The following is a 27,944-nucleotide window of genomic DNA, read 5'->3' on the forward strand; positions in this document are numbered from 1 at the left end:
GTTCAATTTGTTAGGAAAACCTTTAATAGGCAGTGCCCCTGCCCCAGCAGGGCTTTCAATTTAGTTATTAAGGCAAGATTTACACACAACAAGAAAACAGACCAATGTAAGTAAGTATATTTGCATCGCTTCTTGCAGTAAGTGGCAAATTGGAAGGTGTGAAGTAACAAAAGAGGGTTATGACATTAGAAATACATCAAATAAACCAAGTAAACCAAAAAGAGAATGAGGATTATGAGTTAAAAAAAAAAAAGATTTAATGGAGAATAAAAAATAGATTAAAACCACATGAATTATCATATCCAGCAGAGCTTAAAAAACTACTGCAAGCTTTCAGCTTGAACAAAATATTAAAAACTGTTGTTTAAAGAACATTACTTAAGCAATGCTGGGAGAGATAGATTACTGAGGAGAGATGAGAGACTGAGGTGCTGGTGAGGAGTAACTGTCTTGTGTGCGGGGCAAGAATCTACACTCCAGTCTCTAATTCCCACACACACCCACTCAAAGCCGACCTTAATCTTTCTAAATTGGAAGAATATATACAGCAACAAAGATGCTAACGTCAGAGAGGAGGGGTATGGCAGGGGAAATGTTTGCTGGATAAAGTGTTTGATTTTGAATTTACAGAATTGAGGGGCAAATGCATCTACGACTTCTGCAATTTTTGCAAACAAATCTTGTTTTCAAAAAAGGTGAAGGTACTAAAAATGTCAAAGACAAGGCAGGGAGTCAAAAACACAGAAGTAACAAATGAATCCATAAGAAAGAAAACAACGTCAAAAAAGAGTCTATGGGACTGAGTTGTGACAGCTGCTCCCCCAACGTTTCCCAGAGTTGGCTGGCAGGAAGGGTACCATCTTCCTACCTGGTCCCACCACCTCAAAGTTAGGTATTAAACTGACAACAGAAGAACCCATTGATTTTTAATAAATGCTCTCGGTAGATGACACTCTAACTATAATGCTAACTTTTAGTTCAGACCTTAAATACAGTCTCACTCCTAAATTAATCATTTGAGGAATAAAGGTAACATTAGACAAAGACAGTTTATATTTTCCTTTATTTTATGTACTTTTGCTTAATTTATTCTCAAAATAACTACCAAGTTTATTTGGCTCACTTTAGCAAAATCTAGTAAACTTTGACTACTGACCATCCAGAAATGTATTTTTGTGCAAAAGATGTCCTTAGAATCACCATAATTCCATTCCTGGGTTTGTAGAATATGTCAGAAACTAAAGATCAACCTGATCTAGGCAGTCCCTCACCTCATGATATAGATGAACTTCCATATATTCATATGCAGTACTTTTATTTATTCCATAATCTCGATCTCTACGTCTAATTATCTGTGATTTCTACTGGAGTTTACTTCACTTTCTTGAACTGGGGTTAAGCTTGGATTTTTCTGTCTCTCAAAGATGATTCATAAAATGGCTCTGTGGCATGGATACACCTTGACAGAACTGGAAGGTTGGCCAAGTTAGGCTGATCTATCCAGAGTCTCACATTCATTTTATATTCAGCAAACCCCTGCTAAAAGGTTAAATGAACGTTAAGCTATAAAGTGATGGAGGGGGAGGGGGACATGTAACACAAATCCTTCCAGTGAAGCTTATATTTTAAATAAAGATTCGTCAAAGTCAGGTAGGTTGTGGAATGAGGAAACAATTAACTATCCCTGAAGATACATGGGGCGCCTTCACAAAGAAGATAGTGAGCATTAAGCTATTTTCAAAACATATTTTTTGTTGTGGGTGTTGTCATAAACATGGTGTCATTAAAAAATGAGAACACAGGGCCTGGCTATAAAACAGCGAAGAATCTTATAAGTAGATAATATTGAAAAGCAAAGCAAAGTCAGGTGGTGATTTACAAGATAAAAGAACCCAAATGTCCTTGTAAGTGTTTCAGAAAGAAAGACTAGTTAGAAAAGAAGACCGATTAAGAGATTACAATAATCTAAGTAATGGAGAACAGTATAAAAGGAAAGTAAGGGACTAATCAAAGAGAAACTCAAGGATACTTGGGGAAAAAAAAAAACATTTAAAATATAAGGGATGAAGCAGATTTAAAAAGTGCATATCCAACTTTCCTCCACAAAACACATACTGTCGTTCAGTCACTAAGGCGTGTCTATCTCTTTGTGATCCCTGGACTGCAGCACACCAACTTCCCTGCCCTTCACTATCTTCTGGAATTTGCTCAAATGCATGTCTGCTGAGTTGGTGATACTATCTAAACACACATTATCTCTATCTAATCAGGAAAAAAACAAATGTTATTACATTACTAGAGTTTCTTATGGGTAGAGTCAACAAGACACGATGCTAAGTGAGGGGAAGGAGAGCAAGCCCAGTGTACGGAGGAATGTGTCTTTTCTCTGAGAATTACAGTGCTTTAATGTCTTACCCCTTTCTTGATGTCACTAGATTATAAGGCTAATGATTTTTAAAATGTGAAGAGTAGGAAACAATTATGTTTGAAGAAGACAAATTTGGCAGAAAAGATTTTAAAAGGAGAGATTCTTTGAAATGAGGCTAATTGAAAAATACTGTAGTATCTAGGTAAGAATATTCAGAAAGAAAAATTAGCAGACACCAGTGACTAAAAGGATGACAGGTATGTATGGAGAGGAGAAAGAGTCAAAGGTGATAATATTTCCAGTTGTACAAAAGGAGAATAGTAAGGTAATTAAAGATGGAGAACACAGTATTATTTTATTTTTTAATCATTAAGAATAATAAATAGTGACAAAGATAATCTTGATAGAAGGGCAAAGGAAAGAATAATAAAACTTTATTCTGACAACCAGTTCACTTCCTAAAAATAAAGAATTCAGGTATCTTAAAAACATTAAATCAAATATGAAAAAGCAACCTTCAAACATATTTCGTATCAATGTTACTTGTTAACATCTTAATGTAATAAAAAGATCTTTCTAAATTTAATCTTGTCTTCAATATAATAAAGCAACACCATTTAGGATAGCTGTACTGAAGTACTCCAGTATTTCACATAAAATATAATAAAATAATATTTCACAAGCAATAGAAAATCATTTAAAAACTGGCACTGAACAATAGTGATATTTGACCTGTAGCAGAACAAAGGCTTTATAATTCTGTTGTTCTGACCTCATGTAACCATTAAAGGTGAACAGTGAACAGTTTCATAAAGCAATAATTTCATAAGACTTACCTCTTTACAAAATGTTTTAGGTACCATGATTTTCAGAATTCGCATGAGCCTTGAAAAAAACACCCTGTCCACCACAGCTCGCTCTTTTTTCCCCTCTTTCTATGTTAAAAAAGAAAGAAAGAAAGAAAGCTTTTTAAATAGCTATAACAAATAAGATTTTAAAACCATGTTTCATCTAAGTCAATATAAACAACTATCAAGATGGATACAGTATTTGAAGAATATAGTCCTATACTGTTCTTCATATTCAAACATGCTTTCAAGAAAATAAGATATACCAAAAACTGAAAAAGGAGGTGATAAGTTCTGAAACTTCAGAAAATATATGGAAAAAGAACACTGCAAACAGAAGAAACAGTACGGGCCATATACCAAGGTGAAAGCCCATTTAACAACAAAATGGCCAATCTGGCTGGACCTGTGAGCAAGAGACAGCAGTAGAAGATGAGGTCAGAGGACAACTAAGAAATGGTCAGGTACTTACTGTTTGTTCATTATCCACTTCCTGATTAACAACAGAATTTTTAAAAAATCTTGAGCAGGAATTTTCCTTCTATCAAGTACAGGAAACATTTGGATTCCTAGATTTATCATTTAGCATTTCTAATGTGCACTCTCTTCCTTAAGAATTCAAAGACAGACAAGGTTCCCTTACTCATTCAGTTCACATTCTCGCAGGGGAAACACAGATAAAAATAAACCAATAACCAAGTTATTACAGATAGTCCAGGCAGGGTCAAGAGAAAAAGAATGACTTCAGAAAAGTATGAGAAGAAAGATCCCTTTGGGTGAGGGCAGTAAAGCACGGGCAACACCAGGCACAAAACCCAGTTCAGGAATAAAGCTGGTGTGCACGCTGAAGCACGAGATGACAGAGCAGAGGAAACAAGGGGAGAGAAGAAGGGGTGGGCAGGGCCCCGAAGAACAGAGCTCTGAAGCCACAGGCAGGATTCAGAGTTCACTGTCAGTGCGGAGGGGAACCACTGAAGACAGTTAAGAGCAGTAAGCCATCCTACTAGTAGTGTTAGTCACGCGGTCGTGTCCAACTCTCTGCGACTCCACGGACTGTAGTCTGCCAGGCTCCTCTCTCCATGGGATTCTCCAGGCAATACTGGAGTGGATTGCCATTCCCTTCTCCAGAGGATCCTCCCAAACTAGGGACTGAACCCAGGTCTCCCGCATTGCAAGCAGATTCTTAACCATCTGAGCTAGAGAGACTACTCTCAGACATTTCTTCATTGCCACTGGTCCATGAAAACCTAGATACAAACCACTTGCAAGGATAAGAAAAAAGTGATGTGCACTCGGTATAGTGGACATTATTTACCTTATTAGTTTTGGGCTGTCTGGAAGAACGGGCAGAAGAAACTTATCAGAACTGGCAAGACTCTCCAGAAGGACCTCATCCTCAATTTAGCTCTTTTCCCCAACTCCCATAATCTCTGCTCACTTATTTACTAACTACTATGCTCTTGATACTATGCCCATGATAAACAAATAGCCATGGTATAGTAAATTCTATTAAACAAACTTTGTTATAAATGTGCTTTAATTAAATTAATATCTTATTAAACCTTGTGAGTAGTCTGTAAACTGAATTAAAATAATAAGCTACCATCCACATGTTAGACACTGTACTAAGTGCTTTATATATATAATCCTAATAAACAGTTACTGCATAGCTTACAGAATTGTAGACTAAAACATGAAGGCACTGAATGTGCGGAGTTAGGTCAGAAAGACTAAGACAGAAATAACTGGATAAGAATCAACTTATCATGTACCTTTGATTCCTCTGGAACAAAGTTCAGGTCTTTCCAAACTTCTAACGGTTATAAACCTCATCCTACTGAGTCACAGGCCAAAGTCTACTCCATTCACATGTATATGCATTCATTCATTCAATATTTACCTGGTCCCAGGCGTTGTTCTAAATCATAGGGATACACTCGTGAGCAAAACTTAAAATGCCCTATTCACAGTCGATTCACTCGAGCTAGTCTATTCTCCTCAAGCCAAACTTTACAACTTCAACCTAAATCTCTCCTTTCACACCCCCCTCACAAACTAAGTATAGGAAGAATAAAGAGAAAGCAATATAACATCAACTGCCTTAAAAAGAAAAAGTTAAACTGCCTCCCAACCTCACTTCATCCCACCTGTAGTTAATACCTTCTCCATTTCTAGCTTGAGCCTTAGAATAATTTCAAGATAAAATGACCACCTCTGATTTAAACAAAGAACTACTATTTCTAGCTGCTCTAAAGAAAGGATCTAGGGCAAACCATGAGGAAGGTTTAAAAAAAAAAGTTATAAGAAAGTAACAATGAAGCACCTGGTATATAATTAGCACTTTACCTGGTGTATAACTTCCCCTCCTCTTTTTCTCCTGTTCCTATTGTCACTGCTCCTATTTCTTATGCTGTCTGAAAGCTGACTTTATTATTTTTGTTAAATTTGAATCCATGAAGGCAACTATATACTTCCTAAAATGAGGAAACACCAGACACCTGGACTGGAGGGCTGACTCAGAAAGGCTGAAGAAATATCAAGGTGCTCTACCATTCCTGACACATAATAAAATTCATACCTGAAACCAATCTAAATACAAATAACTACAGAGACAGTACAGCTCATAAACACTACAAGTCTCTTCTAAGAATTCATTTTAAATTCACAATTGACTTCCCCCACCTATAAACTTCCCAGTAATTTTTTAAAATATTAAAAAACACTTTGATGATATAAATCTGACATGCAAATCATAGGGGGGAAAAAACATTAAAGACCATTTAAGAAGCTAAAGTAATAAGGCGTTCAGAAAAAAAAAAAATATATATATATATATGTCCCTGACATTCAGGAGGCAACAATGCCAAAGGGCAATGAGATTCTATTGATGTGTCAACCAACTTAGAAAGGTGACATGAACTAGAGTTGACCAAAAGACAGATGCTTGAAATAGCAAATAAAAGGTCATAGGGTACTGACAAAGTGTAAGCACCTCTGTATATTGTTAGAGAAACTGTAAATCAACTATTATGTTGTATCCATCAAAATGTACAATGTATACTCACTGTCATAGGTAAAACAATCCAGCAAATTTACTTTCAGAAACATATCCTAGAGGTATTCCTGCACATGTGCTTAAATACATAAAAAATGAAAAAACTCATATACTGTTTTATAATACTATAAAATTAAAAACCTAAATGTGCATCAATTATGAGATACTATATAAATCATGGCAAATTTATGCAGTGAAGATTCTATACAATTGCAGAAAAGGAAGCAGCTCATATTTATACAAGACAATACTACAGAGTGGTTAAATTAACTAGGTCTATATGGATCTTAAAAAAACAATATGCTGAAAAAAAGTAGAACAATAAATACAATGATTTGATTTATAAAAGTTTCCAATAAGCAAAATAATTCTACCCATAGTGTTTATGGAGCTATACACATACCTCAAAAGGATAAAAATATGCATGGGAATGCTAAATGCCAAACCCAGCACAGAGTTACCTTTACATATTTTGAATTTTATATCTTGTGTATTACATCAAAATTAAAAGAATTAATATTTTAAAGTCAACACTCTTTTTATACTCTTCTCTAAAATTTTTTCTCCTTAAATCTCATGTCTTATGAAAATTATCTCATCTCAACCCATCCTACCAAAGACTAAAAATTTCAATGAAAAAAATTCTAATTGCTTCCCCTCATAAGAGACACATTCACTGTAGAAAAACTAGAAAATTCTGACATGCAAAAACAGAGCCTATACCTACCATTTAGAGAAGTCAACTATTAACATTTGGCACGTATCTTACCAATATGTCCATGTGTGCACTTCTTATAAATTTTACAAATGTGGTACCAATATGTACACTGTCTTAAACCTTTTTTTGCCAACCATTTGTTCTAAAACTAAATTTATCTTGCTTATACTATACAAGTAGCAAACAAGTAGATGTTTTTTAGAATATACAAAAAATAGGAAGAATTTTAAAATGTGTGAACAAATACTGATGTACTGAATAGTTTCAGTCATGTCCTAAAACTTGCAGATATGGTGGTATACAGAGAGTGATATAACTAAGATAACTAAGCTTTGAAGACTCAGGTATAACTTACATATGAGAGACTATGAAGATGGAAATAACAAGATAAGCATAAAATGTCCCATTTTTTAGACTATGGAAACTAAAGAGCAGCAATTTGATATCAATATCCAGGATATGCAGAGAACAGATATTAATATGAGGGCTCAGGAAGACCCAAGAGACTCTAATCACAAGAAGCCAGCAGAAGTTTACTAGGAATGAGTCACATCAAACCCTTCTAATTTTGTTGTTTGACAAGAATATCGTACTAGTATATTAGCTGACGTAAGCTCCATGATGGTAGGAACTTTTCTAACTGCTATACACACAAAACCAGACCAATGCCAGGCATACATGAGGTGCTCAATCAATACACGGTGACAGAATGACTCAATAAAAGGAATTTGATATTTCTTATAAAACTATCGTGGCCTTAATGGAGAAATACAGACCAGATTTTGTGACAGCTGGATATAGTCACAGCTAAATAAACTGTAACCAAAAAAACAAAAGATTAAGAGATGCCACAGAGGAATTTTCTTGTCATAACCCAGACAATACTATCAGCAATTGTGAGAAAGAGAAGACAAATTAAATTTGTACATAATACCTTCCACCTAACACATTAGGTGTTAGAATTATATTCAAAATTACACTAGGAGTTCCCTGGTGGCCTTGTGGTTAGGATTCCGGGTTTTCATTGCCATGGCCCTGGTTTATATCCTGATCAGGCAACTGAGATCCTGAAGGCCGTGTAGTGTGGCCAAAAAGAAAAAAAAATTACAGCAACAGAATACATATATTATAGAATAGACTACTAGTATAGACCCTACCCACTCCAGTACTCTTGCCTGGAAAATCCCATGGACAGAGGAGCCTGGTAGGCTGCAGTCCATGAGGTCGCTAAGAGTCGGGCACGACTGAGTGACTTCACTTTCACTTTTCACTTTCATGCATTGGAGAAGGAAATGGCAACCCACTCCAGTGTTCTTGCCTGGAGAATCCCAGGGACGGGGGAGCCTGGTGGGCTGCCGTCTATGGGGTCGCACAGAGTCAGACACGACTGAAGCAACTTAGCAGCAGCAGCAGCATAGACCCTGCAGGTTGACTTAATGTTTATCTAAAAGCAACAACCTGAGTTCCCACATGACCTAGAAATTTTACTCCTAGGTATACACCCAAGAGAAATGAAAACATATGTCCACATGTCCATATGAAAACCTGTACATGAATGCATGAAAGTTCATAGCAGCATAATTCATAATGATCAAAAAGGAGGAAACCACTTAAATTTCCCACAACTAATGGTTAAACAAATGCGGTATATCTAAACAATGAAATGAAGTGAAGTAAAGTGAAGTCGTTCAGTTGTATCCAACTCTTTATGACCCCATGGACTATAGCCTGCCATGCTCCTCCGTCCACGGGATTTTCCAGGCAAGAATACTGGAATGGGTTGCCATTTCCTTCACCAGGGGATTACAATTCAGCAATTAAAAAAAAAAAAATGAAGTACTGATGCATTCAACAACACATATGAACCCTAAAAACATCATGTTAAATAAAAGAAGCCAGTCACAAAATGCCAAATATTACCACATGATTCTATTTATATGAAATGTCCAAAATAGGGAAATCAACAGAGACCAGTGGCTCAGTGGTTACCAAGGGACAGGAGGAGAGGGTAATGAGGAATGATTACTAATGGGTGTGGAATTTCTTCATAAGGAATTGAAATTTTTTTAAAATTAGATAGTGGTGATGGCTGTATACCTCTGTAAACATATTAAAACCACTAAATTGTACACTTAAATGGATGGATTTTATGGTATATGAATTACATCTCAATAAAACTGTTACCCAAAAAAAGAAATAACTGATGAATACAGGTGTCTGTTAAAAGAGCTGTTCATCAGAAAGATACCTCAAGCTTACAATTTACCATAAACTCCACTTAATGTAAACAGAAGTAATGGCTAAAAAAGTAAAAGCAACTTTAGGCTGAATTTTAGCAATATGGTATTCATATCAAGAGATGTAATAGTGCAGATGCATTCCATGCTAGTCAGACCATTTCTGGACAACGACATTTTATCCTAAACATAGTGTCTGGAGGAAGTAACTAGTACAGATCCAGAGGAATGTATACATAATTAAGAACAATCAGAAACCATGTTACCTGAGAAACACTTGAAAGAATGAGAACTGCTTAGCATGGGGGGAAAAAAAAGATTCAGAAAATACAACTATCTTCACACAACATCAGAGTCTGTTAGAGAAAGCAGAGTAAACTTGTTCTGTGTCTCTACAGAAGACAAAATAGAATCTTGGAGAAAGAAGATTACTTGCACCTTGGATTTGAACTAACAAAGTTACAGCTGTCTCCTAGGTAGTACTTTCCACCAAATGAACAGATTCAAGTAAATACTGGAAGTTACCTATCAAGGCTTTCTATCTTAGGATATGTAGTGGGTTTGGGATGATACTTAAGTTCCCTTCTAATCCTAAAATTCCATGACTTTATCCTAGTTCAAAAATATATAATGAAACAAATGAAGTAAATGCATGAAATCCCAAAGAGTAAATGATATAAATTTTACCTCATTGTTCTGTAATGGTGGTTTTCCATTTTTCTTACTGCAGAGAAAAAGAAAAAAGAGCAAGAGAGCTTTATTTGCAAATTGTTTCCATCATAAAAAAATTATTTTAAGAAATAAAAAGAATATACCAAATTCTCCAAATGAGTCTCTTCTTTTACATGTCATACTGAGACAGAATATATTAAATACAATAGTCCAACTGCCTCTTACTAACTATAATTCACAGAAAATGCTCAATAAATGTTAACTACCACTATCATGTGTCAGGCATTACATTGTAATTTTTTCATACACACACAAATATGATTTCTATGAATTCTATGATTTCTCCCATGAAGATATGGAATCTATTTTTCCATCCTTGAATCAAGGCTTGGCCATGACATTAGCAAACTGATACAAACAAGGGCCTGAAAACATTTGTGTACTAGGCTCACTCTCTTGCTGCTGCGAATCCTTTCCCAGCCCTGTGAGCGATCCCAGTTAGTAGCCTAAAGGATGGGAGACTATGTGTACGAATGAAAAAACCGGCTTAGAAGAGTCAGTAGCACCACCAAGGTTCATGCAACTCAAAGTAGTTAATCTACCACTTGTACCCAGATCTGACTACTAACCCAGGCTTCCTCCCCTAAACAATCCAATAACCAAACTTGGCTTCTGTTTATATACACTACCACCTCACCCTATGCTTCTATATAATATTGATCACAGTTAAAATCTCTTGTTTAATGTACGTTTCCTCCCAGTAAATTAGTTCCATGAAATCAGGAGCTACTGCAGGTTGGTCTCTCCAAAGTAGAGTACAAAAGGTCTATTAGAGATCAGCATCTGTGAAAGAAAGGCAAAGAAGGAAGCTAGGCAGAACTCAAAACTGAGATACACACCAACAAAATTTCAGCCAACCAGGTGGGAAGCCCTGAAGCAAGAAATGTTCATCCTAGTGCTCTGAGCCGGGATGAAATGGTAGGGTTTTTTAAACCTCTTCCTAACTCAATAAGCAAATCTACCCTGCTCCAGCAAGACCATGACCTTGGAGAAGGTAGCTCTGCAGCTGAGGCAGACCCTAAGATGTGTGCAGAAGGGGTTACCTGGTGATTCGCACTGCTCATAGCTGGACAATAAGCCCTTCTTTGAAGGGGAATCTGGATAGCACATCTCCTTTTCTACTACAAGGGTCATATATTACCCAATCCTCTATGTTCAATACCTAGTTGAGCCCCAGCGTTTTGCAGATTGAACATTTTCATTACAGGACACCATGTCACTGAGTAAGGCAAGAAGACACACAACTACAACGCAGTAAATGCTATCATTTTTAAAGTGCTTAGGCATATTATTACTGTTTCTAATTTCAACTATACTGCAGGATTGCTCATCTGTTTTTAAATTTTCATGAGACTACAAAACCATTTCAGAAGATGCCTTTTATATATATATATATATATATATATATATATATACACACACACACACACATGTTCAAGCATGCACAGTTAATTATAAGCCCCTTTTATAAGGCTTTCTAAATTCCTATTTTTAAAGAATTTTTTAAAGTTTCCTCAGTTTTGAAGATACCAGCTATATGTGATTTAGTCACTAAGTCATCTCCAACTCTTGCAACCCCATGGACTATAGCCTGCCAGGCTCCTCTGTCCATGGGATTCTCCAGGCAAGAATACTAGAGTGGGTTGCCATTTCCTTCTCCAGAGGATCTTCCTGACGCAGGAATCGAACCTGGGTCTCCTGCATTGCAGGCAGATTCTTTAGACTGAGCTACCAGGGAAGCCCTTACCAGCTATATAAACACATAAAAATTGCTTAGGATATATGAGAGCAGTATATTAGAATCCTGTTTAATAGATTACATTTTTTTTTTACTTCATACGTCATAAAGATTATTTTTCTTTTTTTACTTCATATGTCTAAAGTGTAGAGAGAAGTTAATGTACTTCCAAAAACAAGATCTACTAGTAGGCAGATTCAAGTCTAACAAAAATTCAGTATTTTCCTTTTATTTTTATCCTATGAAACTAGAAAGGCTCTACAACAGACATGTCTTCTACTCGTCTATGTTTCTTTTGACTACCAAAAAAAATCAACTTAGCAGCTAAATTAAATTCATTAAATAAAAGCATTCAACGTGTTCAAAATATATTACCAGTATGAACACAAATGGTGAAAGTGAAAGTCACTCAGTCATGTCCGACTCTTTGCGACCCCATGGATAATACAGTCCACGGAATTCTCCAGGGCAGAATACTGGAGTGGGTAGCCATTCCCTTCTTCAGGGGATCTTCCAAGCCCAGGGATCAAACTCAGGTCTCCTGCATTGCGGCTGAATTCTTTACCAGCTGAGCCACCAGGTGAGGTATCTATAATCTGATTTGGAGCAGTCACTAAACATCAGCTGTTTTGTTACATCTCAGGGTATAACCGAATTAAATTATTTTTAATCTAATTTTGTGACTATGTGAATGATGACCTTAAACCAGTCTATTATATCAAAATCGATGTTATGTTCAGACAGGAGCTGCTCATCTATTTTCTTCTTGCTCAATAAATCAGCACACTGGATGGCAGTCCTACATCAATTCTTTTCATTGCCTTCCCAATAGCTCAGCCTGGGCAGAGGGAAGGAAAAGAGAATCAAAGTACCAGGATAAGATGTATAAAAACAGTTTGGTTGCTAGAGTAAGAAACAGAGGCGCACAGAATAGATACATTATCAAATGCACGTGTTACTGAAAAGACAGGTAAATTATAAAGTAATGAGAGGGTAACAGGCAGGAAGGCCAGGGGTCTCTAAATGGAGGAAATAGCCTGCAAGTGTCAGACATTTTTATCTCTCTTAATCAGCAGGAGGAAACAAACTAGCAATATTTTTTTCCTTCTCTATACAAATTTAAAGGGAGGTTTCTCTTAAAATACTGTGTTGCCATAATGACACCTGGTTTCGCCTGAAGTTAGCTATTCTCGAGCCTAGAGATAATCAATGCCTTTTTCTTATGGAAATGTTCATCTTAAGCTATGCTAATGTACTATATGCCTTTACCCCAAACTCTGTCTCCAAGTTGGTTCCCCTCTTGGCCCAGAACCTACTTGACAAACCAGTATGGATATTGTTCCCCTAATCTATGTAAATGAAACTATTTGTATGGTGATCTGCCCTTCTTCAAGATTCAAGTTAATCATTTTATGGCCCAGGATAAACCATTTGGCACCAAGACTATCCCAAAATGCATCTTATGGGTGAGGGGCCTAGTGCCATTCTGAATTTTAAGACATTCCTTTCTTTCATTAACAGACTGCTAGTGACTATATAACACCCAGCTGAAGACTAGCAGGCGGATACTCTTTCTACCCCCCTTCTGATGCCTATGTCAGAAGCTTTCTCTATCTCCTTTATACTTTAATAAAACTTTATTACACAAAAGCTCTGAGCGATCAAGCCTCGTCTCTGGCCCCGGACTGAATTCTTCTCCTCCGGGGGCCAAGAATCCTGGTGTATTCGCGTGATTCAACAACAACCTTTCATCTTGGGGGCTCGTCCGGGATCCTTCAGGACAAGGTAAGGATGCTTGGAGCTTTAGTTCTTTGTTCTCTTAGCGAACATGTTTTCTGCTGTGCTTTACTAACTCTACGGTGCGCTTGTGTAAATGAATGGCATGCCCTGCGTAAAACAAGTAAGGGGCCCTGCTCTGCGGTTCCACGGTGATCTCGTACGGCTTATGGCAAAAACCTGTCAGGGCGTTATACTGACCTGCCAATGCCAAGAGGCACCCAATGTCTCCTTCAGGAACCGACCAGAAATGGGCAAAGCGTGCGGACCGAACTCTCCTTTCTCGGTCAAACTTTTCGGTCTCTTTGACCATTTCATAACTCCTTGGGAATTAGAAGTACTAACCTAATCTATCAGATCACAGACTTTCAAGGGACTTGTGATCTATACTGTTATTGTGTACTGTGGCTTAGGTCCCAAACTTGAATTGGTAGTCAAGAAAGCGCCTACCCTCACTAGGAATTGAAAGTTCGGAAGCTAGATGGAGCTCTAGCTCCCAGAACATCTCTGAGGTTAAAGGTTACTCAGATTGGGACTGCAATGGGTTTTTTTATTTCTTTGTTAACGCCGGCTCTTAGTGGATCAGAGGAGGCTATTATACTGGTGTGGTGATGCTTGGAAAGAACATCTCAGTTTTGTGTTCGTGTCGGTCTTATTGTGGTCAGGAAATACTCAGGGTCGTGCACAGGCACTCAGGTGACAAATGTTTCCCCCGGTAGTCTTAGCTTGGGAGGCATTCCGGAAGGTTACTCTGATTCACCCCGGGTGACATCAGAGGCAAGCAAGGTTAAGGGTGAAGAGCTGGACGTCAAGTAGGGATGCTATCAAGTCTACCCCTGGTACATCCCCACCCCATCTCGGTGGTAGAACCGGGAGGGACGAGTACGGCGCCTGCGTCGGTAAGGGACAGACTAAGTCCAACCAGGAAGGAAAAGCTTTTGGTGTAACGTCTGTCTACACCCCCATCTAGAGCAGGGAGGGACGCCTCCGGTAGAAAAATGGCGCTGGTCGCTTTTTTTCTCTCTTACAGATGGGAGCTAACAATTCCAGCCTCACTCCTTTGAACTGTGTCCTGAAAAACTGGGATAGATTTGTTCCCCAGGGCTTAAAGAAGACACTCCTGGTCTTCCTATGTGATACCGCATGGCCACGGTATCCATTGGAGGATGGCGAACAGTGGCCAGTTGGAGGGTCTCTTAAGTATAATACTGTTCTACAATTAGACCGGTTCTGTAAGGAACAAGGAAAATGGGTAGAAGTAGCATATGTGTCGCCCTTTTTCTCTCTGCGAAATATGCCAGACTTATGTCCTAAGGGTATAGATTTGGGCGTGGGATCTTCAGCTCCCTCCTGTCCTCTTACTTTGCCGCCGTACCCGGGACTCCAAACTGGGATTCAAACTGCCCACATGGAGGTCCAAACAACTCCTGTCTCAGTACGACCTCAGACTACTCTGGTTTCAGTAGATACTCAGACCATCGAAATAAGAGATGAGATGGAGGACAGGAGACAAAGAGAAGAGGAAAAACAGGTTTCTCCAATCTAACCCTGGGATCATATGCGCAGAGCAGCCAGAGAGACTGAGGAACACCCACACAAGCTGTTGCCTCTTTATGAAACACCCACCAGGAGAAACAATCAGTCTGTGAGAGTTAATAAGCCTTTTTCTTATCAAGAAATACAAAGAATCAAGGAGGATCTGGGAGACTATTTAGAGGACCCAGAAAAATATATTAGAGCTTTTAAAGGTGTTACTCTGCTTTATGACCTCACTTGGAAGGATGTGATGTATATCTTGGGACAAACGCTGACTCCTGAGTCAAAGACTCGAGTTTTGGGAAAAGCGGTTGCTTATGGAGATGAGTGGCTTGGTAATGAATCAGTAGTAGGGAAGAGGGAGAATGAGATAGCGGCCCTCCCCACTGGGAATCAGGCGGTCCCAACTATAGAACCAGACTGGGACTACAACACAGCTAAAGGAAGATGGGATCAGAGTCATTTTGTTAGATGTATTCTTGAGGGACTTATGCAGGCGCGTTCTAAGCCTTTAAACTATGGCAAATTGGCAGATATAGAACAGGAGGAAAAAGAAGCTCCTGGTAAATTCCTAGATAGACTGAGAGAAGGCCTTCGCAGATTCACTGAGATTGATCCCAAAAGTGAAGAAGGAAAAGTGATCTTAAAGGATAGATTTCTCACTCAGTCGGCTCCAGATATCCGCCGTAAGCTACTAAAACAGGCGTATGGACCAAATCAGTCTTTAGATACTCTGTTACAACTGGCTCAGACAGTCTATTATGGTAGGGAATATGAGGAAAAGAAAGGCAAAAAAAGACAAAGGAAAAGGCGGAAGCCTTCGCCATGGCTATGAAAAACATTCTTAAACAGCCTGAGAAAAATGCCCAGAGGGTCCCAGGTGAAAAGTGATGGGCTTGCTATTACTGTGGAAAGGAGGGGCACCTCAAGCGTGATTGCCCTCAGGCATCTAAGCCGCCCCCGGCTCCATGTCCGGTCTGCAAAGGACCACACTGGAAGAGAGACTGCCCCCAGAGGCGTAGGTCTCCCGGGTCGGACTCTCAAGACAATCAGGACTGAAGGTGCCCGGGGGTCCCCACACAAGCTCCCGTCCTAATTACACCTGAGGAACCCCGGGTATTAATAGTTGTGGGGGGCCAATCCGTCGATTTCCTTTTAGATACTGGGGCAACTTATTCTGTGCTTACTGAAGCCCCTGGCCCACTTTCTTCCCGATCTGCTTCCATAATGGGCCTGTCTGGACGAGCCAAAAGGTATTATTTCAGTTATTCTTTATCTTGCAACTGGGATTCTGTGCTGTTTTCACACGAGTGTCTGACCGTGCCAGAATCTCCCTCACCCCTTTTGGGAAGGGATATACTGAGCAAGGTCCATGCCTCTGTTTTCATGAATATGGAGCCCTTCCTTTCTCTCCCTTTAGTTGAACAAAATGTAAATCCTAGAGTATGGGCTGATGGAAAATCTGTGGGTCGAGCACAAAATGCTATTCCTGTAGTTGTTAAGCTCAGAGACCCACACGTATTTCCACATAAGAAGCAGTATCCACTGAAACCTGAAGTTAAGGAAGGGTTAAAACCCATCATCGAAAATTTAAAGGAGCAGGGACTATTAATTCCCTGTAACAGTCCTTGCAACACTCCTATTTTGGGTATAAAGAAATCGAATGGTAAATGGAGACTAGTTCAAGATTTACGAATAATAAATGAGGCCGCGGTTCCTTTACACCCCGTGGTGCCTAATCCTTATACTCTTATTGTCTGAAATTCCTGAACGGGCCAAATATTTCTCAGTAATTGATTCAAAGGATGCCTTCTATTCAGTGCCTTTGGCGCAAGAAAGTCAATTCCTATTTGTCTTTGAAGACCCTACGCAGCCAGCTTCTCAGTTAACCTGGACAGTTTTGCCCCAGGGATTTCATGACAGTCCTCACTTATTCGGACAAAGTTTGTCACGGGATCTACAAAACTTTAATAGCTCTGAAGCAGTGGTGTTACAATATGTAGATGATATTTTGCTCTGTGCTGAGACAGAGGAAGCTTCTTCGTGAGCCTCAGAAGATTTCTTAAACTTTCTGGCAGACTGTGGTTACAAGGCATCAAGAGAGAAGGCTCAGCTTTGTCAAAAATCGGTTAGATATCTGGGCCTAATCATATCAGAAGGGACTAGGGCCATAGGCCCTGAGAGAATTAAACCTATACTAAATCACCCCCTACCTATGACTTTAAGACAATTGAGAGGATTTTTGGGAATCACAGGTTACTGTCACATTTGGATTCCGGGTTACGGGGAACTTGCCCGGCCTTTATATAAACTTATAGCTGAAACTCAGCAGGCCCAAACCGACAAACTGGTTTGGTCTCCAGAAACTCAAAAGGCTTTTAAGGTTCTTCAGACTGCTCTCCTGCAAGCTCCAGCTCTAAGCTTGCCCACAGGGTCAGAATTTAATTTGTTTGTCACTGAAAGAAAATGTGTGGCATTGGGAGTTTTGACACAACCCCGAGGGCCTCACCAGCAACCTATTGCTTATCTAAGCAGAGAATCAGATGTAGTTTCACGTGGGTGGCCCCACTGCCTAAGAGTAATTGGGGCAGCAGCTTTATTAGCACCTGAAGCTTTAAAAATAATTAATGGATGAAACCTTACTGTACTGACTTCTCATGATGTGAGTGAAATCTTAAATTCTAAGGTTAATATTTGGATGACAGACAGTAGGCTTCTTAAGTATCAGTCATTGTTGTTAGAAAGACCAGTAACTAACCTTAAAGTTTGTGGAAATTTAAATCCTGCCACTTTTCCTTCCTGAAAAGGAAAATGAAACACCTGATCACGATTGTTCTCAATTCCTAACTCTGAACTATGCAGCTCGGGAGGATCTAAAGGATACCCCATTAGACAATCCTGACATGGAAATATTTACAGATGGCAGTTCTTTTGTTCAGGATGGAAAGCGCTAAGCAGGTTACGCTATGGTGACTGCTGAACAGGTTTTGGAAGCAAAATCTCTCCCCCAGGGAACCAGTGCTCAGTTAGCGGAGCTTGTGGCCCTGACCCGAGTTCTAGAATTAAGCAAAGGGCAGCGGATGGGCCTGATAATCTATGTGAGTCTACTTCTGCTGACTCCAAAAATCCTGAGTCTGCTGTTTGAGCCTCAAGACAATGCCTTCCTGTCCTGGGCTCACTCCTATGCTGCATTCCACAATCGGACTAACTGCTGTGTCTGTGGAGCACTCCCCTCTTCATCAGTGGAAGGCTTCCAGAGGTAGACATCTCCACTTCAAGAAAAAGACTTTCTCCAAGTCTGTGAATACCTTCGACAACAATCACATGCGATGCCTCTTCTTCATCTGATGACATCTAGCAACCCTAAAATGGACTGGTGCAACTTTGTACTCTAACTATGGACATAATGTGACTTTTAATTTTGATTCCTCAATTGCCTCACTTTGGGAGACATTAACTAGTTCCCCATGGTGGACAACTATCTTATGGTTGTTTTGTTCTTGCTGTCTGCTCCCTGCATCTGTAATTGTATAACTGGATTTGTTTCTAGCCACATGAAAGCTTTTAAGTTACAAATGGTTGCTCAAACTCCTGCTACTGCTGTAGCTTCCTCCAGCTACTATTTGGGGCCCCTGGATCAGATATCCTCAATATGAGGATTAGGAGAATATGTTGCCTCACCAATTTAGGGACAACGCCCCTTGTCAGCTCAGAAGTAGTTATGGAATGAGGACGCCCCTTTTTCCTAGGCAACATAATTCTCCTAAAAGAAAAGGGGGGAATGAGAGGGTAACAGGCAGGAAGGCCAGGGGTCTCCAAATGGAGGAAACAGCCTGTAAGTGTCAGACATTTTTATCTCTCTCAAGCGGCAGGAGGAAACAAACTAGCAATATTTTTTTCCTTCTCTATACAAATTTAAAGGGAGGTTTCTCTTAAAATACTGTGTTGCCATAATGACACCTGGTTTCGCCTGAAGTTAGCTATTCTCGAGCCTTCTCGAGCCTAGAGATAATCAATGCCTTTTTCTTATGGAAATGTTCATCTTAAGCTATGCTAATGTACTATGCCTTTACCCCAAACTCTGTCTCCAAGTTGGTTCCCCTCTTGGCCCAGAACCTACTTGACAAACCAGTATGGATATTGTTCCCCTAATCTATGTAAATGAAACTATTTGTATGGTGATCTGCCCTTCTTCAAGATTCAAGTTAATCATTTTATGGCCCAGGATAAACCATTTGGCACCAAGACTATCCCAAAATGCATCTTATGGGTGAGGGGCCTAGTGCCATTCTGAATTTTAAGACATTCCTTTCTTTCATTAACAGACTGCTAGTGACTATATAACACCCAGCTGAAGACTAGCAGGCAGGTACTCTTTCTACCCCCTTCTGATGCCTATGTCAGAAGCTTTCTCTATCTCCTTTTATTATTTAATAAAACTTTATTACACAAAAGCTCTGAGCGATCAAGCCTCGTCTCTGGCCCCGGATTGAATTCTCCTCCGGGGGCCAAGAATCCCGGTGTATTCGCGTGATTCAACAACAACCTTTCAGTAACATGGTCAAGAATCATTCAGACATCTACTAATTGCTTACTGCATGCTAAGGACTGTTCTAGATCAGCACTTCTCGAACCTTCTGGTCTCAGGATTCTCAAGAACTTTTATTTATTTGTGTTACATGAATACTTATCACACAGAATTTCAATCTCAGAAATTTTTAAAAAATACTTATTTACTCATTTAAAGATAATAAACACATTACACATTAAATAAAATTTTATTTAAAAAAAGCTGTATTTTCCTAGAAAAAACAATTTAGTAAGAAAAGTGGCATTGTTTCATATTTTGACAAATCTCCTTAACGACTGGCTTAACAGAGAACAAGTGGATTCTCATATCTGAGTCTGTATTTATTCTATCTACGGCAATACAGATCTGTTGCTGTTTAGTCGATAAAGTCGCGTCTACTCCTTGCGACTCCATGGACTGTAGCCCACCAGGTTCCTCTGTCCATGGGATTTCCCAGGCACGAATACTAGGTAGCTGTAAAACAGGAGTATTCTAGTAAGTGTGGATATTCTTCTGTGATACTATAATGTGGCGATGCAGTCTGAAAATTGTATCAATAAACTTATACTCTGATATAATAAAATTCACTAATCTACATTATATTCCACTTTCAATGGCTCTGTTTACCCATTCTAGATTTTTTAAGATCATGTATTAGTCATTTGGACAACAATGCTTCACTGAGTTCAACTGCAGGCCTTCCAATTGCAACACATTATACAATATTTTTCAAAATTACACTTGTTAATATTGCCACCCATCTTACCAGAAAGGCCTTAAGCACTGGGAAGCTAGCAAGCTCAGGGTAGCAAACAACTTTTTAAAATTCCGATTTTTCACTTGAAAGCCTAAATTATAACATTAGCAACAAATACTGCCAGTTGTTTTTCCTTGAAGGCAATACAAGAAAACATCTGCAATATTCAAGGCTGAATAAACACAGTTATTCAGTCTTTCTTCCAAGTAAAAATGATGTCACACACAAAGTAGCTAGTTCAGTTCACAACTCAAATAATTGAACAGTGCTTTCTCTGAAGACAACCTCTATACTTAGTACACTGCATGAAGCACTTTTGCAGATTTCTCATTTTTCTCTGCCAAAAACATTACAAAAAAGAAAGACAATAGTAACTAACTATTTATAAAAACGTTTATGAGGGTTTTATCCAAGAAATGCAAGATCGGGTTCAGTTCAGTTGCTCAGTCATGTCCGTCTCTTTGTGACCCCATCAACAGCAGCACGCCAGGCCTCCCTGTCCATCACCAACTCCCGGAGTTCCCCCAAACCCATGTCCATCGAGTCACTGATGCCATCCAACCATCTCATCCTCTGTCATCCCCTTCTCCTCCTGCCCTTCAATCTTTCCCAGCATCAGGGTCTTTTCAAAAGAGTCAGCTCTTCACTTCAAGTGGCCAAAGTATTGGAGTTTCAGCCTCAACATCAGTCCTTCCAATGAATATTCAGAACTGATTTCCTTTAGGATGGACTGGTTGGATCTCCTTGCTGTCTAAGGGACTCTCAAGAGTCTTCTCCAACACCACAGTTCAAAAGCATCAATTCTTCGGCGCTCACCTTTCTTCACAGTCCAACTCTCACATCCATACATGACCACTGGAAAAACCATAGCCTTGACTAGACGGACCTTTGTTGACAAAGTAATGTCTCTGCTTTTCAATATGCTGTCTAGGTTGGTCATAACTTTCCAAGATCATGTTAACATTTGAAATATCAATGCAATTCATCCTATTAACAGTTTTTAAAGAATAAACATGATCATATCAATAGATACAGAAAGACCTTATGACAAAACCCAACACCTGCTCATCCTAAAAAACTCTCAGACTATAAATAAAAGAAACTTCCTCAATATAAAAAAGGACATCAAGACATCAACAAACACCTACAACTATCACCGTACCAAAAAACAAAAGACTTAATCTCTCTGTAAGATCTGGAACGTGCCAAAGATGCCAACTCTCAGCACTTTTATTCAATATCATTACTGAAGTACACACTACAATAAGGCAAGGAGAAGAAACAAAAGGCACATAGAATGAAAATGGATAAGTATAACTACCTTTATCACATACTCTATTAATATCTATATAGAAAACCCTAAAGAATCTACAAAAAAGCTAAGGGAGTTCAACTAGTTTCTAGGATATAACATCTATACACAAACATCAACTGCATTTTAAATATGAGTGTAGAACAACTGGAAATTGAAATTTTAAACATACCATTTTCAAAAGCATCAAAATATTAAATATTTAGTATTAAAATGAAAACAAAAGATGCACAAGACTTGCGTGCTGAAAAATACAACACCCTGCAAAGAAATGTTCAAAGAAGACTAGAGAGATCTATCATGCTCAAGGATAAGAAGAGTCAATATTATTAAAATGTCAATTCTTCCCTAATTGATTTAGAAATTCAATGAAATCCCAATCAAAATCCTACCAGACTTTTCTGTAAAGATAACAAATTGAATCTAAACTCCATTTGGAAACATGGAGGACTTAGAATAACCAATAAATTCTGACAAAGAACAAAGTTAGAGGAACTGCACCTGACGTCAAGGCTTATCATAAAGCTATGCTAATTAAGAGAGTTTGATATTGGAGTATAAATAGAAGTCAAGAAATAAAAAAGTCCAAAGTAGACCTATACATATGTGGTGCAAAGGCAACTCATTAAGGAAAGGATAATCTTTTAACCAATGGTCTTGGATCAACTATTCCAAATCCTGAAAGATGATGCTGTGAAAGTGCTGCACTCAATATGCCAGCAAGTTTGGAAAACTCAGCAGTGACCACAAGACTGGAAAAGGTCAGTTTTCATTCCAATCCCAAAGAAAGGCAATGCCAAAGAATGCTCAAACTACCACATAATTGCACTCATCTCACACGCTAGTAAAGTAATGCTTAAAATGCTCCAAGCCAGGCTTCAGCAATATGTGAACCGTGAACTTCCTGATGTTCAAGCTGGTTTTAGAAAAGGCAGAGGAACCAGAGATCAAATTGCCAACATCCGCTGGATCATGGAAAAAGCAAGAGAGTTCCAGAAAAACATCTATTTCTGCTTTATTGACTATGCCAAAGCCTTTGACTGTGTGGATCACAATAAACTGTGGAAAATTCTGAAAGAGATGGGAATACCAGACCGCCTGATCTGCCTCTTGAGAAATCTGTATGCAGTTCAGGAAGCAACACTTAGAACTGGACATGGAACAACAGACTGGTTCCAAATAGGAAAAGGAGTATGTCAAGGCTGTATATTGTCACCCTGTTTATTTAACTTCCATGCAGAGTACATCATGAGAAACGCTGGACTGGAAAAAACACAAGCTGGAATCAAGATTGCCGGGAGAAATATCAATAACCTCAGATATGCAGATGACACCACCCTTATGGCAGAAAGTGAAGAGGAACTCAAAAGCCTCTTGATGAAGGTGAAAGTGGAGAGTGAAAAAGTTGGCTTAAAGCTCAACATTCAGAAAACGAAGATCATGGCATCTGGTCCCATCACTTCATGGGAAATAGATGGGGCAACAGTGGAAACAGTGTCAGACTTTATTTTTTGGGGCTCCAAAATCACTGCAGATGGTGACTGCAGCCATGAAATTAAAAGACGCTTACTCCTTGGAAGGAAAGTTATGACAAACCTAGATAGCATATTCAAAAGCAGAGACATTACTTTGCCAACAAAGGTTCATCTAGTCAAGGCTATGGTTTTTCCTGTGGTCATGTATGGATGTGAGAGTTGGACTGTGAAGAAGGCTGAGTGCCAAAGAATTGATGCTTTTGAACTGTGGTGTTGGAGAAGACTCTTGAGAGTCCCTTGGACTGCGAGGAGATCCAAGCAGTCTGTTCTAAAGGAGATCAGCCCTGGGATTTCTTTGGAAGGAATGATGCTAAAGCTAAAACCCCAGTACTTTGGCCACCTCATGCGAAGAGTTGACTCATTGGAAAAGAGTCTGATGCTGGGAGGGATTGGGGGCAAGAGGAGAAGGGGACAACAGAGGATGAGATGGCTGGATGGCATCACCGACTCGATGGACATGAGTCTGAGTGAACTCTGGGAGTTGGTGATAGACAGGGAGGCCTGGCGTGCTGCGATTCATGGGGTCGCAAAGAGTCGGACACGACTGAGCGACTGATCTGATCTGATTGGATCAACTGGGCTTCACAGGTGGCCCTAGTGGTAAAGAACCTTACTGCCAATGCAGGAGACATAAGAGACTCAGGTTTGATCCCTGGGTTGGGAAGATGCCCTGGAAAAGAGAATGGCAACCCAATCTAGCATTCTTGCCTAAAGGATCCCATGGACAGAGGAGCCTGGCGAGCTACAGTTCATGGGGTTGCAAAGAGTCAGACACGACTTAAGTGACTTAGCACGCATGCATGCACTAGATCAACTGGACAGACATATGCGAGGGAAAAAAAAGGAATCTCAAACATTATTGCATACCATATACAAAAATTAACCTGAAGTGAAACAGAGACCTAAATGTAAGAGCTAAAACTACAAAATTTCTAGAAGAGAACAGAAGATCTCAGTAATCTTGAGCTAAATAAGTAAAGTGAAGTGAAGTCGCTCAGTCGTGTCCAACTCTTCGCGACCCTATGGACTGTAGCCTGCCAGGCTCCTCCAACCATGGGATTTTCCAGACAAGAGTACTGGATGGGGTTGCCATTTCCTTCTCCAAAGAGTTAAATAAAGATTCATTAAATAGGATAAACTGCACAGTAAAAAAAAAATCAATAAATTAGAATTCATCAAAATCCTAAATGTTTGTTTCTCAAAAGATACTGCTAAGAAAAGTAAAAGACAAGCCACCAAGTGGGAGAAAACATATGTAAAATACACACCCAAGAAAAAAACTGTATTCAGAATAAATGACAGACTCTCAGAATCAAGTAAGAAGCAATTCATTTAAAGATTTAAACAGATATATTGCCACATAAAATGTACGGATGAAAAATAAACAGGAAACATGCCCCATATCATTGGTTCTAAGGGAAATTCAAATTAAAACCACAGTGAGAAACCACTACATACATCCACTAGAATGGCTAAGATTAAAAAGACCGATCCTAGCAAGTGTTATCAATATGTGGAGCAACTGGAATATTTTTATACTTCTGATGGGAGTATGACATGGAACACTCACTTTGGAAAAGTTTCTTAAAAAGTTAAACATAACACCTACCATATAACCCAGCCATTCCACTACTAAGCATTTGCTCAAGGAAAATAAAAGTGTGTTTCCAGACATAGACCTTACACAAATGTTCACAGTAGCTTTATTTTTAATAGCCAAAACCTTGCAACATCCAAATGTTCAACAAGCAAGTGGATTTTAAAAATCAAAGTATTTCCATAAAATGTATTCAACAATTTAAAAAAATGATGAATGCAATATGAATATATCTCGAAATCATGATGCTGACTGAAAGTAGCTAGACAAAAAATGTGCATAGTTAGATTCCACTTATATGAAATTCCAGAGCAGCCAAATATCATCTACAGTTTTATGCAGTAGGTCAGTAGTGCCTTTAGGCTGGTGGAGGGGAGAAGACTGACCACAGAGGGGCAAGGGGGACCTTTGGAGTGATGGAGATGTTTGTTATCTTAATTGGAGTGATGGTTTCACTGATGCTTACATGTGAAAACTTACTAAGTTGTGTTTTAAATATAAGCAGTTCATTATGCATCAATAAAGCTTTAATAAAACTCTAAAAGAAAAGATGACCCACTCCAGTACTCTTGCCTGGAAAATCCCATGGACGGAGGAGCCTGGTGGGCTGCAGTCCATGGGGCCGCTAAGAGTCGGACACGACTGAGCGACTTCACTTTCACTTTTCACTTTCATCATTGGAGAAGGAAATGGCAACCTACTCCAGTGTTCTTGCCTGGAGAATCCCAGGGACAGGGGAGCCTGGTGGGCTGCCACCTATGGGTTCATGAAGAGTCGGACACGACTGAAGCGATTCAGCAGCAGCAGCAGCAGCAGCAAAGGAAGATGACCAAAATTTAGGAGAGACATTTTCCTAAGAATACAATATAAAAGTAAATTTTGTTTGTTCTTTATTGGAAAGGCAAGGGAGAAGGAGTTAACTGTTCTTTAATAAAGTCAACAAAATATGTAAAATTAATAAGCAGAAACTTCCCCCAACAAACTATGAGACTACGAAAAAGAAACTGACAAAAACTGAAGAGAAGCTTTCAGACAATTTCTAGACTAAGCAAAAAAAGAACACAATTCAGAAAACTTTAATCAGAGTTTAGTTATCCAGAACAATAATTCTGATCCTAGAATTTCTCACTTAGTTCATTTTCCTAGACCAGTGTTTTCTAGACTTGGGGTAATGGATTAACCTCTCCTGAAGGAAAAAAAATTCTTACAGACTCCAGCATTGCCTTAAATTGGTTCTTTCTTAAATATGTATAAGAATACAGTTAAGTACAACTGACCCTTGACATGAGGTTTAGGGGCACTGATCCTCCACGAAGCTGAAAATTCACTTATAACTCTACAGCAGGCCCTCCATATCTGAGGTTCCAGATCCTTGGATTCAACCAAGGATTGTGTAGTACTGAAGTGAGTATTTAGTGAAAAAAAATCCACACGTATGCACACTCTCACAGTTCAAAGCCATGCTGTTCAAGAGTCAGCTGAATATATTCTTTTCCTTTACAGCTCCTCTACATTCACAAAATACAGTGTATCACTTAAAAACAAGCAAAAACGTTAAAGCCAATAAAAATGGAATCAATGTTCATTTAAAGTGATAGGTGAAACAGCACTGCTACAACTAATCACCAGTGCCAGGGTAAAAAAGTAGAAGCAACTATTTATGTGTTACATATGCCAGTTAATAGCTGAGAGTTTTTAATAATACTATTTTTCCTTTGTAAACAATGAACTGGTTTTAAATCACTGCTTTATTAATGCTGATGATAATGAATTTATTACTATATCCCCAAAGAAAATTCTAAAAAATCAAAATACTCAGAGAAAATATCATAAGCCTTATTGCAAATAAATATTACAAATTGGTATTTATAGAGATAAACAGGGATTCATGTAATATAACTGCTCACAAAAAGAGAACTCTGCATAAATAAAACATACATACACACATATATACACACATATATCCACCCACACAAGCATATACATACACACACCCACAACAGGCCACACGATCAGTCAACTCTGCCATCACTTTCTCCCTCCAAGCTTTCATAAAATATCTTATTCAGTGTGTACCATGACATTTATGAAGCCTTCACTTGCCCTCAACACATCATCCACATGAAAGCCCTACGTTCTTTTATCAGTTTGTGACAATTACAGTAATACACTGCTCAGTTGCTCTATGTCTTTTTCATTATTTAAATCCAAAGCTTCGTTATAATAAGAGTTCAGTTACTTAGAAATTCTATGAAGACAAGTTTCACCTGTAATTATCACTACAAAAGAAACTTTTAACAGCAAAAAAATTCAGTACAAATATAAAGACTTGATGGTTTCGAAATGTGGTGCTAGAGAGGATTTGTGAGTCCCTTGGACTGCAAGGAGATCAAACCAGTCAATCCTAAAGGAAATCAACCCTGAATAGTCAATGGAAGGGCTGACACTGAAGTTCCAACACTTGGGACACCTGATGCAAAGAGCCAACTCATTGGAAAAACCCTGATGCTGAGAAAGATTGAGGGCAGGAGGAGGAGGAGGCAACAGAGGATGAGATGGTTAGATAGCATCACTGACTCAATGGACATGAATTTGAGCAAAGTCCAGGCGAGAGTGGAGGACAAGGGAGTCTAATGTGCTACAGGCCATGGGTTGGCAAAGTCGGACACAACTTAGCAACTGAACAACATGAATGTAAAAGCTTAAAATGATTTTCTTAGTTTTACATTACTACATGTCAACCTAATACAGGTTCTAATGCAGCAGGTCTGTTTACTGTTTACATGTAGTCTCTTTGGAGACAATTAAACAACCATTCAAACACAAACAGAAACACAAATCTGCAATAGTCATTCAGATGACCCAGAGGTGCATATATTCTTTTATTTATAACATCACTAAGATGAAAAATTTAACAAAGTTAAAAAATTATCAGAATCATTAGATCCATTAGAGTCTAGAGATACCGCTCTAGAACACCTCAGTCAAAACCATGATAACAGCTATCACCTGTACTCAAAAGACTCCCCAAACCTCTAGTACCCTCATCTGTCCTGAACTCCTGACTTGAATATCCATTTTTTAAAATAAGATATTTGTACTTGTATCTACTGAAACTACTTTAAACTTTCCATGTACTTTTATGTCTGAACTTACTGTTCCACC

At 38.8% G+C, this 27,944-nt stretch overlaps 1 protein-coding gene across 1 annotated transcript in view; it reads right to left on the reverse strand.

Annotated features, from left to right (window-relative positions):
- Positions 1 to 27,944, reverse strand: part of ABCD3 (ATP binding cassette subfamily D member 3) — an 89,179-nt gene that overhangs the window by 43,899 nt on the left and 17,336 nt on the right. The window contains exons 2-3 of the mRNA XM_019957027.2: positions 9,914 to 9,950; positions 3,205 to 3,303 (exon numbers count right to left, since the gene is read on the reverse strand). Of these exons, the coding sequence (XP_019812586.1) occupies positions 3,205 to 3,303; positions 9,914 to 9,950 (136 nt within the window). The remainder of the gene's footprint in view (positions 1 to 3,204; positions 3,304 to 9,913; positions 9,951 to 27,944) is intronic.

Source organism: Bos indicus, chromosome 3, assembly GCF_029378745.1.
Source record: "Bos indicus isolate NIAB-ARS_2022 breed Sahiwal x Tharparkar chromosome 3, NIAB-ARS_B.indTharparkar_mat_pri_1.0, whole genome shotgun sequence".
NCBI lineage: Eukaryota > Metazoa > Chordata > Mammalia > Artiodactyla > Bovidae > Bos > Bos indicus.